General features: G+C 58.5%; 2 protein-coding genes across 3 annotated transcripts; both read left to right on the top strand.

Annotated features, from left to right (window-relative positions):
* The first annotated feature begins 1,638 nt into the window (after window positions 1–1,638).
* On the top strand, window positions 1,639–4,315 carry CTSK (cathepsin K). Its single transcript, XM_065659986.1, has 8 exons — window positions 1,639–1,781; window positions 2,438–2,579; window positions 2,681–2,803; window positions 2,895–3,050; window positions 3,124–3,342; window positions 3,423–3,588; window positions 3,663–3,768; window positions 3,847–4,315. Exons 2-8 carry the CDS (start codon window positions 2,457–2,459, stop codon window positions 3,944–3,946), a joined length of 993 nt encoding a protein of 330 aa, XP_065516058.1. The 5' UTR covers window positions 1,639–1,781; window positions 2,438–2,456; the 3' UTR covers window positions 3,947–4,315.
* Window positions 4,316–6,108: 1,793 nt separating this feature from the next.
* LOC136004042 (cathepsin S-like) lies at window positions 6,109–11,093 on the top strand. Of its 2 annotated transcripts, XM_065660142.1 has the most exons (9): window positions 6,229–6,299; window positions 6,422–6,548; window positions 6,864–7,068; window positions 7,260–7,382; window positions 7,875–8,024; window positions 8,099–8,323; window positions 9,383–9,548; window positions 10,027–10,129; window positions 10,608–11,093. In XM_065660142.1, the coding sequence occupies exons 2-9, from the start codon at window positions 6,475–6,477 to the stop codon at window positions 10,705–10,707; spliced, it is 1,146 nt and encodes a 381-aa protein (XP_065516214.1). In that variant the 5' UTR covers window positions 6,229–6,299; window positions 6,422–6,474; the 3' UTR covers window positions 10,708–11,093. The 2 variants fall into 2 exon arrangements, with proteins under 2 accessions (XP_065516213.1, XP_065516214.1); XM_065660141.1 differs by lacking the exon at window positions 6,422–6,548 and having other exon boundaries at window positions 6,109–6,299.
* Window positions 11,094–11,343: the final 250 nt, after the last annotated feature.

The raw sequence follows: 11,343 nt of genomic DNA, 5'->3' as shown, positions 1-11,343 counted from the left end.
TGGAGGAGGTGACCTTTGGGGAGCTGCAGCTCTGGTGCTCTCTGCAGTGATGTCCTTCAGCTCCAGCTCTGCCCAGGGCACCAGAACCTCCTCTTCCTCCCATGTGGGTCCTGGGCTCCCTCTCGCTGCACCACTTGGTGATGGTTCCATGGGGCAGAGATCTCACAACAGAGATTTCACTTTGAAAAGCTCAGTCTCATTCCTGCCTCCTCCCTCCCTGTGCCATGGCCATGGGTTACCCTGAATCCCCATCCTTCACTATGGGTGCGCCCTCCCTGGGTGCTCCCTCTCTTCTTGCCCCTCTTGGATACTTGAGTGGTTGTTGGGGCTGCTCAGCCTGGAAAAGAGAAGCTGTGGAGACCTCAGAGCAGTTCCCAGTGTCTGAAGGGGGCTACAAGGATGCTGGAGAGAGGCCTTCATCAGGGACTGGAGCAATAGGACAAGGGGTGATGGGTTCAAACTGCAACAGGGATTTAGGTTGGATATAGGGATACTCTTCCCTGTGAGGGTGCTGGGACACTGGAATGGGTTGAATGGAGAAGCTGTGGCTGCCCCATCCCTGGCAGTGCTCAAGGCCAGGTTGGAAACAGGAGCTTGGAGCAAGCTGCTCCAGTGGAAGGGGTCCCTGCCCGTGGCAGGGGTTGGAATTGGATGAGCTTTAAGGTCCATTCCAATCCAACCCATTCCATGATTCCTCCCGGAGAGGGGATGCAGTCAGTGCCCTTTCTTCAGCCTCACCTTATTCCCGCATGGTTACCTCTGGCCTCACCCACATGGAGCAGGGTCCCCTAAACCATTGCTCCCCATGCCCTGTCCCTGCTGTGGATGCTGGGTCCCTTCTGTGGGTGCTCTGTCTCCATGGGTGGCCTCACCCCTCGGTCACATTCGGCCACGTCAGGGCCCCGTGCTCAGGGCCATGAGTCCGCACCGGGGCCTGACTCAGCTCCCCTGTGGGGAAGGGGAACTGGTGTCTGGGTGTGGGTCCCTGAACCTGGGGACCCCTGCGGTGACACGGGGACAGCTTAAGGGGTGGCTCCATCCTTGGTGCTGCTCCATCCCCTTCACTGTGCCCCGGGAGGGCCCATCCCCGCACCCATGGCGAGGTGATGGTGATGTCTCTGATGTGATGGGGCTGATGCCACCAGGCCATGACCAAGGTTTTCTGCTTGTGCCCGGCCAGAGCCTCGTGACGAGGTGCCCGTCACTGCAGAAAACACCGTCTGGTCCTGCTTCCGCCTGTGCTGCTGCGGGGTCAGGGCTGAACTGGGCACCAGTGGCTGAATCCTGCCCTTAGTGGGGCAGCAGCCCTGGTTTGTGAGCACTGGGGACAGAGATGAGGCCCTGTCCCCTGCTCCAGGTGTCACACAGCATCCCTGGGGAGGGTCTCATCCTGCCCTCATCCTTAGGGACTACCGTGTCCCAAAGCAAGTGGGTGCTCAGCTCCCCTTGGGAAGCAGTGTGGGTCTCCCGGGAATACGGGCAGCCCCTGGGGCAGGGCTATGGGACAAGGAGGTGTCCTTAGGGCAGGACATGGCTGGAGCAGGATCCAGAGCCACCGGCCCCCGAGCTGGGGCTGACTCAGCATCACGTGAAGCCGGGAGGGAGCCGCTGCTGGATCCCCCCCCTTCCCGGTCTCCTCCTTCCCTCCACCCCTGGAGCAGCTCCCAAAACTTTCCAGCTGCCGCTTGAACTTCCTCAATCCGGGAGCATAAAAGAGCCGTGGCAGCAGCACCCGTACCCCGGTCCCGGCTGCACCGTCCCCCCAACAGCACCGTGCTGGGGTAAGGATGGGGCCCATGGGTGGAGGGAGGAGGGTGGGAGACCCCCAGTGAGGTGTCACTGGGGCGCTTGGGTGGCTTTTCCCTGGGGAAGGGGTCCCCGGTGGGAATGCGGGTGGGAAATGGGGTCCTGTGGGGCAGCAATGGGACTCGAGAGGTGCCAAAGGGAACCTGAGGCAGGGAGCATTGAGCAGGGCTGCGGGTCCCTGCCCTGGAGGTCTGGTGAGCAAGTGGGGTGAGGGGGTAAAGCAAAGGGGATGGATGGGACCTGGGGGTCCCCCCTATTGCCCCCCTCATTTCCCTCCCCCCATCCCCTGCCCATTGCCCCCCCTGCTCTGTGCACCCCACATGGGGTTTCCCTATGCCTCAGGGCAGCTGGAGAGGCGCCGGCGTCAGGAATGGGAGCCAGGCGTCGGGGCTCATGTGATGCTGCTCCCGGCCAGCGCTGCCGCGGGGGCCCCAGGGTGGGTGGGGGATCCTGGCCCAATCCTGCTGCTGGTGGATGTGGGGTCCTGGGCTCCCCCTGCCCCTATGCAGGGAGGGAATGGGGTCCCCCAGGGCTTGGAAGTGGGGTGGGTGCGGGGTCTTGGTCCCCTATAGTGGTGATGAGCACAGGACCCTGTCCCCAGCCCCGACTCAGTCTCTGCCCCCATCCACAGTGCTCAGCTCATCCCCAGGATGTGGTGGCCCACGCTGCTGGCCCTGCTGGTCCCTGCGGTGGCCCAGTTACACCCGGAGCGGGAGCTGGATGCCCAGTGGGACCTATGGAAGAAAACCCACCGCAAGCAGTACAACGGCAAGGTATGGGGAGTGATGGCCCCATGGGGCTGTCCCCATGGGTTGTTGGGAGGAGGACATGGGCAGGACCCCTTCACCCAGCTCCGTCTCACCCCATGGTGCAGGCAGACGAGGCGGCGCGGAGGCTGATCTGGGAGAAGAACCTCAAGTACATCAACACCCACAACCTGGAGCACGCGTTGGGCGTTCACACCTTCGAGCTGGCCATGAACCACTTGGGTGACTTGGTGAGTGTTGGGGCAGCAGTGGGGTGGGAGAGAGGGGACTGAGCACATCCATGGGGCTGCGCTCATCCCCCGCCCGGGGTTCCTTCCCCAGACCAGCGAGGAGGTGGTGAGGACAATGACAGGGTTGAAGGTGCCCCGTGGCCGTCCCCGTCGCAACGAGACGCTCTATGTCCCCGACTGGACCGAGAGGGCCCCGGCAGCCGTGGACTGGAGGAGGAAAGGCTACGTGACCCCTGTCAAGAACCAGGTAAACGGGGTGCTGCTGGGGGTGCCTGGAGCCGGGTGTCTGTCACCCCAGTGTCACCCCGGTGTCCTCATAGGGCCAGTGCGGCTCGTGCTGGGCGTTCAGCTCGGTGGGTGCCCTGGAGGGGCAGCTCAAGCGCAGGACGGGGAAGCTGCTGTCCCTCAGCCCTCAGAACCTGGTGGATTGCGTGGCCAACAACGACGGCTGCGGCGGCGGGTACATGACCAATGCCTTCGAGTACGTGCGGCAGAACCGCGGCATCGACTCCGAGGATGCCTACCCCTACATCGGCCAGGTCTGGGGCTGGGGCAAGGGCTCTATCTGCTGCCCTCCAACTGCTCCTTCGCCTCCCCTTGACCCTGCTGCTCCCCGCAGGACGAGAGCTGCATGTACAGCCCCACGGGCAAAGCAGCCAAGTGCCGCGGCTACCGCGAGATCCCCGAGGGGAACGAGAAGGCTTTGAAGAGGGCAGTGGCCAGGATCGGCCCCGTCTCGGTGGGCATCGACGCCAGTCTCCCCTCCTTCCAGTTCTACAGCCGCGGTGAGGAGCAGCTCAGGGAAACTGAGGCACGGAGGGTGCTCTGTGCGGTGTGTGACCCCCCTCCTCTCCCCCAGGCGTGTACTATGATGAGAGCTGCAACGCCCAGAACATCAACCACGCGGTGCTGGCGGTGGGCTACGGCACGCAGAAAGGCACCAAGCACTGGATCATCAAGAACAGGTACCTCAGGGCACCGGGGCTGCTTGGCACCGGGTTAGGCTCCACCGGTGGCTCAGGCTCTGCCTTTTCTCCCCATAGCTGGGGCGAGGAGTGGGGCAACAAGGGCTACGTGCTCCTGGCGCGCAACATGAACAACGCCTGCGGCATCGCCAACCTCGCCAGCTTCCCCAGGATGTGAGCCCCCTCCCGCTTCCCAGCTCCCCTCTTTGCTCCCGGTCTCTGAAGCTGGCGTTGCTCCAGGGGAATCTCTGCCTTTCCATGAGAAATCTCCCCAGGAAAGGGGGGAGGCCCCAGCTCCATATGGAAGTTGGGATGAGCTCCCCCCCAGCTCCTTTGCCGTGCTGGGTTCTGCCTTCCCATGGCCACAGACACTCAGGGCCGGCTCCAGAGAGTCTGATCCGCCCAGAGATGCTTGTGCAAACAGGCCCTGTTCCTCTGGGAATGGAACATCCCCATGGAGAGCGCTGTCCCCCTGCACCTTGTGTCCCAGAGCAGGATGCAGGGAATGATAGGACTTTATTTTTAAATAAACACCGTTGGGAATAAACTCTAGGGCTGGGTCCTGTGGGGCTGGGTCCTGTGGGGCAGGCCCCATGGTGGGGAGGGGCTGGAGTGGTGGCGAAGTCCTTTCTGATGGTAAAACACAGCTGATGCTGGGGTGGAGGGGGGAGAGAAGATGCTGACATGGACAGTGGGATTAAGTGCGCCCTCAGCAAGTTTGCCGATGACACCAAGCTCTGTGGTCCGGTTGATATGCTGGAGGGAAGGGATGCCATCCAGAGGGACCTTGACACGCTTGTGAGGTGGGCTGATGCCAACCTGATGAAGTTCAACCATGACAAGTGCAAGGTCCTACACCTGGGTCGGAGCAATCCCAGGCACAGCTACAGATGGGCAGAGAAGAGATTCAGAGCGGCCCTGCGGAGAAGGACTTGGGGGTGCTGGTCGATGAGAAAACGAACATGAGCCGGCTGCAGTGTGCGCTCGCAGCCCAGAAACCAACCGTATCCTGGGCTGCATCAAAGCACCGTGACCAGCAGGTTGAAGGAGGTGATCCTGCCCCTCTGCTCTGCTCTTGTGAGACCTCACCTGGAGCACTGTGTGCAGTTCTGGTGTCCTCAACATAAAAAGGACATGGAACTGTTGGAACGAGTCCAGAGGAGGGCCACGAGGATGATCAGGGGACTGGAGCACCTCCCGTATGAAGACAGGCTGAGGAAGTTGGGGCTGTTCAGCCTGGAGAAGAGAAGGCTGCATGGAGACCTCAGAGCAGCCTTCCAGTACCTGAAGGGGGCTATAGGGATGCTGGGGAGGGACTCTTCATCAGGGACTGTAGTGACAGGACAAGGGGTAACGGGTTAAAACTTAAACAGGGGAAGTTTAGATTGGATCTAAGGAAGAAGTTCTTTACTGTAAGGATGGCGAAGGCATTGGAATGGGTTGCCCAGGGAGGTTGTGAATGCTCCATCCCTGGCAGTGTTCAAGGCCAGGTTGGACAGAGCCTTGGGTGCCGTGGTTTAGTGTGAGGTGTCCCTGCCCATGGCAGGGGGGTTGGAACTGGATGATGTTGAGGTCCTTTCCAACACTAACTATTCTATGATTCTATGCTGGGGGGGTGCTTCTTGTAATGCACTAGTAGCAGGGCAGGGGCTCAGGTCTATCCCATTCACACCAATAGGGTAGGAGCTCAGGTCTACCCCATTCACACCAATAGCAAGGTCGGAGCTCAGGTCTACCCCATTCACACTGGTGTAAAGGCAGGAGCTTGGTTCTACCCCGTTTACACTGAGCAAGGCTCCTGTGCCTATAGAATCATAGAATAGTTAGGGTTGGAAAGGACCTCAAGATCATCTAGTTCCAACCCCCCTGCCATGGGCAGGGACACCTCACACTAAACCATCCCACCCAAGGCTTCATCCAACCTGGCCTTGAACACCGCCAGGGATGGAGTACTCACAGCCTCCCTGGGCAACCCATTCCAGTGCCTCACCACCCTCACAGGAAAGAATTTCCTCCTTAGATCCAACCTAAACTTCCCCTGTTTCAGTTTGAACCCATTACCCCTTGTCCTGTCACTACAGTCCCTGATGAAGAGTCCCTCCCCAGCATCCCTCATCCCGTCTCTCAGCTCAGCACCAAGTCCCAGAAGTGCCCAAATCACAGCAGCAGAGTGGGACCCCAGCTCCTGGCTCCCCATAAGCCACATGAGAGGGAGCCCCATGGGAGCCCTGCCACTAATATGGGGGTGCTGGGAAGAAGAACCCCTCGTGTGCCATCATTCCCTGATGGCATCGCGTGTCCTGCTCCGGCTGAGCCCATGAGAGGCTCGGCCAGCGCAGCTCCTGCGAAGTGAAAATGAAATCAGAGCATTTCCTCACTTCCTGGCTCGTGATTTGTCTGCTGAGCAGGCTCCGAGGCCACGGGCAGCCTGGCAGTGGGGACGCTGCTCTGTCCCCACTGTCCCCACTGACCCCACACACGCTGCCGGGGCCCTGCAGGTCAGTGCCCACCACCAGGAGAAGCCTTTCCAGGTAGGTTGGGTGCTTTTGGCTTTAACCCCCCGTTGGGGAGGACGGAGCTTTGAGGAAGTAAAACTGCAGGAGGATGTTTTGATGTTAACTCTGGCTCCATTTTGGCTCTGATTTCCCCCAAGCCCTCTCGGGGCAGGGCTGCAGGAGGTGGCTCTGCCTCGGGAGCTGCTGTTGGATGAAAATAGGAGATTCTGGTTTGCTCTTTACTGTGCTGGAGCCCCAGGTTTGGCAGAGCAGCCTCGTGCCCAGGTGATGGGAAACACCTTCGGGGAGGGTTTCTCAGCAGGGTGGAACCAGGATCATGTCTGGATGTGTCCCTGCGCATCGGCGTCCTCAGGGCTCGGGTCCAGCCGACTTCTCCCCTTGCGGGCAGTGAGGCCAGGATGGGATTCCCCTTCCCACCTCACAGGGGTTGGGGGCACCAGGAGGGGAGCTCCTCTGGGCACTCAGGGCTGGAGCTGGTGGCATCACCCCATGTAGAAACCCCGTGAAGGACATGCCAGGGAGCCGAGGTCAGGGATGTCATCACCTCCTGCCTCTTACCCAACCGGATTTGTCACCAAGGGGTCAAGCCCGGCTCCCATCCCTCCGCTCCTGGTGCTTGTGCCGAGTCGCTCCGGCTGCCCGGTCCCATTGGAGTGGGATGAAGCTGCTGCCTCCCATCGCCTTCCTGGCCATGCTTGTGGTGGCCCTGGGGCACCCTGACCCTGCGCTGGACTGGCACTGGCAGCTCTGGAAGAAGACCCATGGCAAGGAGTATCGCCACGAGGTAGGGACGCGTTGGTGGGTGGCTCAGGGCGCTGATGGGGTGGGTGCTGCTCACCATAACCCAGCATCACCCCACGGGGATGAGCTGGATGCTGGGGATGGTTTGACGCACGCACCCTTTAGAGGGATGGAGTGGGTGCAGTGGCTGTGGGGGCCGTCGCTGCCCATCACAGGAGCTGGGTTTGATTCCAGAAGGAGGAATGGGATCGACGCGAGACTTGGGAGAGGAACCTGCGCCTGGTGACGCTGCACAACCTGGAGCACTCCCTGGGGCTGCATTCCTACACGCTGGGCATGAACCACCTGGGGGACATGGTAGGTACAGGCCACACTGCTGGGATGGGGCTTGTCTTGGTCTCTCATCCCATAGGAGGGTGATTTAACATGGGTTTGGGGTGCGAAAGCACCCAGCAGCTCCTCAGCCCATATTCTTCTTGTGGGTTCCAGCAGCCATGGGCAAACTGCTCCGACATTCCTGTGCTCAGCCTCCCAGTGTGAGGCAACGAGCTGTGAGGAAATAGCTCCTCAGCGCAGCCTTTGGGGTGCTCAGACCCGGTCCTGGTCATTACATATACGTGCAACTCATCCCTCTTCAACGTCCTGAGGTGGTGGTGGTTAATGACACATCCCAGCTTGCAGGGGTGCTGGGGTTGAGCTTCGTGCATTCTTCTTCTTGCCCTTTCCAATGAATGGGTAGAACCCCAATGTGGAAAACAGCTGGCCAAGGGCTGCCCAAGCTCAGCCACCTCCCGCACACCCAGTGTGTAGGGAGACACCATCAGGAGCCGCTGTTCTCTCCCCCACCAGACCAGCAAGGAGGTGGCAGCTTTGTTAACGGGGCTCAGCATCGCTCCCAGATCCCAGCGCATCTCCGCATCCCGCCCGCAGCCCCGCAGCCGCCTCCCGGACACGGTGGATTGGCGGGAGCAGGGATGTGTCACGGATGTGAAGAACCAGGTTTGAAGCTCCCCCCGTGCCCCTTCATGTCCTGGTCCCCGAGCGGGGTCTGAGCATCTCCGGGGCTCCCTTAGGGTGCCTGCGGCTCGTGCTGGGCCTTCAGCGCCGTGGGAGCGCTCGAGGCGCAGGTGAAGCTGAAGACGGGGACCTTGGTGTCGCTGAGCACCCAGAACCTCGTGGACTGCTCCGTGCCGCAGGGGAACCGGGGCTGCAGCGGCGGGTTCATGACCAGCGCCTTCCAGTACATCATCGACAATGGTGGGATTGACTCCGAGGAGTCCTACCCCTACAAGGCTGAGGTAGGCACCAGAGCCAGGGCCTCCAGTCCCAACCTTCCCTGTGCGACCTGCAGGAATCCAGCATGGAGCAGCGAGGCCGCTCACCCCTGTGCAGACACCTTCCCCTCACCCATCTACCTCCTCCTATCGTGGTTTCTACCAACCTCACCTCATCTTCTCAGCCCTTTCAAACGCAGGGAAGGGACCTTTGGATTCTGTTTTGGCCCCCAGGTGAATGACTGGACCTGGAGCCAGAATTTCCACAAGTTTCTTTCTGTCCTACATAAATGATTGGGCAACACGTTCCAGGGAGGGGGAAATGGGGCAGGAGGCCTGGGTCCTGCTCTCAGCTTTCTGCATTAATCCATCCTCTGTAGGGTCAGGATGTTCTTTAATAGTTGCCTGTAACAGATAAGAGGCCCTGAGACAAGAGACAGAAGCAAAGATCCCAATGCTGAAGGTCTTGCCGGCCAGTGACAGGAGGTGGCCTGGAATGACCTGGTCTCAGACCTGTGGCTCGATCCAAGAAAGAAAAGTGGAATAAAAGGCTTCAAACAGCACAAGGCAGCTTCAGAGACCCCAAAATGCTGCTCCCTCTGTCCAGAGGAGGATGGGAAGCCCTGGGCTTCATTTACATCATGAGAAATGTAGGTTAGATGGAAGGATGAGGAAGGAGAGTGTCTCTAAGGAGGTAGGAGGAGTCATCAGAGCTTTCTAGACCACAGGCAGAGCATTGTGTCGCAATGGTCTGGCTGCTCTTGCTGTGGGAAGTTGAGGTGGACAAGATGGTCCCTTCAGGTCTTTCCAGCCACCTTTTCCATAGTCCTGTGTATAGTTCGTAGGTAGTATGTAGTACTACGTAGGTAGTATGCTGTACTACATACATACTGTATGTAGTAGTACGAAGGTAGTATGTAGTACTACCTACATACTGTATGTTGTATGGAGCAATAGTGGTCAAAGAAAAGTGAGGAACGGGGTAGAAGGTAGAAGGGGGCTGATGGAAACCACACACCTGGGGGTCCTGAGATGTTCCTGGTGGATTCCTGGTGCTCCTCAACTCCCTTTTGTTCCTGCCAGAATGGGACATGCCAATACAACGCTTCTACACGAGCTGCCACTTGCTCCAAGTACATTGAGCTGCCCTATGCTGATGAAGAAGCTCTCAAAGATGCTGTGGCCAATGTTGGACCAGTCTCTGTTGCCATTGATGCCACCCAGCCCACGTTCTTCTTGTACAAGTCAGGTCCGTCCTGTTACTCTGGAGATCTTCACAGCCTTTTCTGCATGTGAAGCTCCTGAAACTGGGTGGGATTGGGCAAGCTCTTGGGTCTGAGGCAGACCCAGGTAGTGGGACACTGGAATGGGTTGAAGGTAGTGGGACACTGGAATGGGTTGAATGGAATGGTTGAATGGAGAAGCTTTGGCTGTCCTATCCCTGTCTTATCCCTGGCAGTGCTCAAGGCCAGGCTGGACACAGGGGCTTGGAGCAATCTGTTCTAGTGGAAGGTGTCCCTGCCTCTGGCAGGGGTTGGGACTGGATGGCCTTTAAGCTCCCTTCAACCCAAACCATTCCATGCTTCCATGTAGCTGGAGCTGAACTCCTGGTTGTATGCATCAATATGACAAAGCCTGAGGCAGCAGCACTGGAGTGAAGGTTGGCTTTGCCTCCAGGATGAGGTCTTGTGGTCTGACGATGTGTTTCCAACCTCCTTTTGCTCCAGGGGTGTACGATGACCCCCAGTGCTCACAGGAGGTGAACCACGGGGTGCTCGTCATTGGCTACGGCACCCTGGATGACAAGGATTACTGGCTCGTGAAAAACAGGTAAGGACACAACCACCCATCGCTTCTTATCTCCAGCCTCACTGCCTGTAGGCAACGTCTTCTCCTCATTGACCTCCCACTGCTCAACCCAACACCCTCACAACGTCCCAGTGTCCAGTATCTATGCAGATGGAAGGGAGCCAGATGCAACAGGGGTTGTTACAGAGCTGAAAGTTGCTCTTGGTCCTGGAATCATGTTGGGGAGCACCTTTATGTCATCCCAGGACCTTTAAATGCATTTCAAATCCACTTTACACCCACCTTAAGCTCCCCTTATGCTGATGAGTGTCAACGTAACTCAACACAGAACCATTGGGGTTGAAGGGATCTGGAGCTCATCCAACCCCAGGCCGGGATGAGGAGCCCTGGGAAGCAGTTGATGAAAACCCTTCCCTGTTGGGATGAGGATGAAGCTGCTTCACTTCCAGGGATGGGCATTAACGTTTCCTTGTGTCCCTTGGGTTCCTGTCCCATCCAGCTGGGGTGTGCGCTTTGGAGATGAGGGCTACATCCGCATGGCAAGGAACCGCTCGAACCACTGTGGGATCGCCAGCTATGCTTCCTACCCCCTCATCTAGACACGGCATTCCTGAGGGATCCACCTCAGGATCTATCCCAGGATATCCACCAACCCAGAACTGCTGACCTTAAGAACCACTTTGTGCCCCTGGGGGCAGCGATCAGCCTGTTGCAGGCTGGGAGGGAGCAATTACATGGGAGGATGTTGGGATGTGATTTATAGGCACTTGGTGGCTTCTTTTGAGGGGAAAAGTGGGGTTGTTTTGGGGTTTCAGAGTAGAATTGTGGGACCCACAGCTCAAACAGACATCACCCACAATGGGAACCGTGCTCCCCTCTCTCCAGCACTGGGTACAATGACACTGGAATCATTCCCTCTTTGGGCAATGCTGATGCAATTGCAGATGTTCTTTGAGAAATAAAAGATCACTTTTGCTGTTCGATACCCAATATCTGGTCTCTGGAGGCAGGAATGGGTGGAATTCTGGCTGGAATTCTCACCTGGGTCCCGCACATAAGGACCCCTCTCCACAAGTGATGCTTCCCTGCTAACATCAGACTTCCCCATCCTCCCTCATTACCCACCAAGTACACCCGGGTCCCTGGGCAAAAGCAACCCCATGAGTGGGTTTGCCTGTACCTGAAGCAGGAATAACCCAGAGCTGTCTTCTCCAGCACATCCTTCATGTGCACCA

Source organism: Lathamus discolor, chromosome 24, assembly GCF_037157495.1.
Source record: "Lathamus discolor isolate bLatDis1 chromosome 24, bLatDis1.hap1, whole genome shotgun sequence".
NCBI classification, from domain to species: domain Eukaryota; kingdom Metazoa; phylum Chordata; class Aves; order Psittaciformes; family Psittacidae; genus Lathamus; species Lathamus discolor.
The sequence above is the reverse complement of the archived record's forward strand: the minus strand, read 5'-3'. Positions and strand labels throughout refer to the sequence as shown.

Excerpts from the sequence above, each read along its gene's own strand:
- CTSK (XM_065659986.1), top strand. The coding sequence starts at position 2,457 with ATGTGGTGGCCCACGCTGCTGGCCCTGCTGGTCCCTGCGGTGGCCCAG. Across the intron at positions 2,580-2,680 it reads GCAAGCAGTACAACGGCAAG|GCAGACGAGGCGGCGCGGAG; the intron begins GTATGGGGAGTG and ends CCCATGGTGCAG. Across the intron at positions 2,804-2,894 it reads TGAACCACTTGGGTGACTTG|ACCAGCGAGGAGGTGGTGAG; the intron begins GTGAGTGTTGGG and ends TTCCTTCCCCAG.
- LOC136004042 (XM_065660141.1), top strand. The coding sequence starts at position 6,124 with ATGAAATCAGAGCATTTCCTCACTTCCTGGCTCGTGATTTGTCTGCTG. Across the intron at positions 9,549-10,026 it reads GTTCTTCTTGTACAAGTCAG|GGGTGTACGATGACCCCCAG; the intron begins GTCCGTCCTGTT and ends CTTTTGCTCCAG. Across the intron at positions 10,130-10,607 it reads TACTGGCTCGTGAAAAACAG|CTGGGGTGTGCGCTTTGGAG; the intron begins GTAAGGACACAA and ends TGTCCCATCCAG.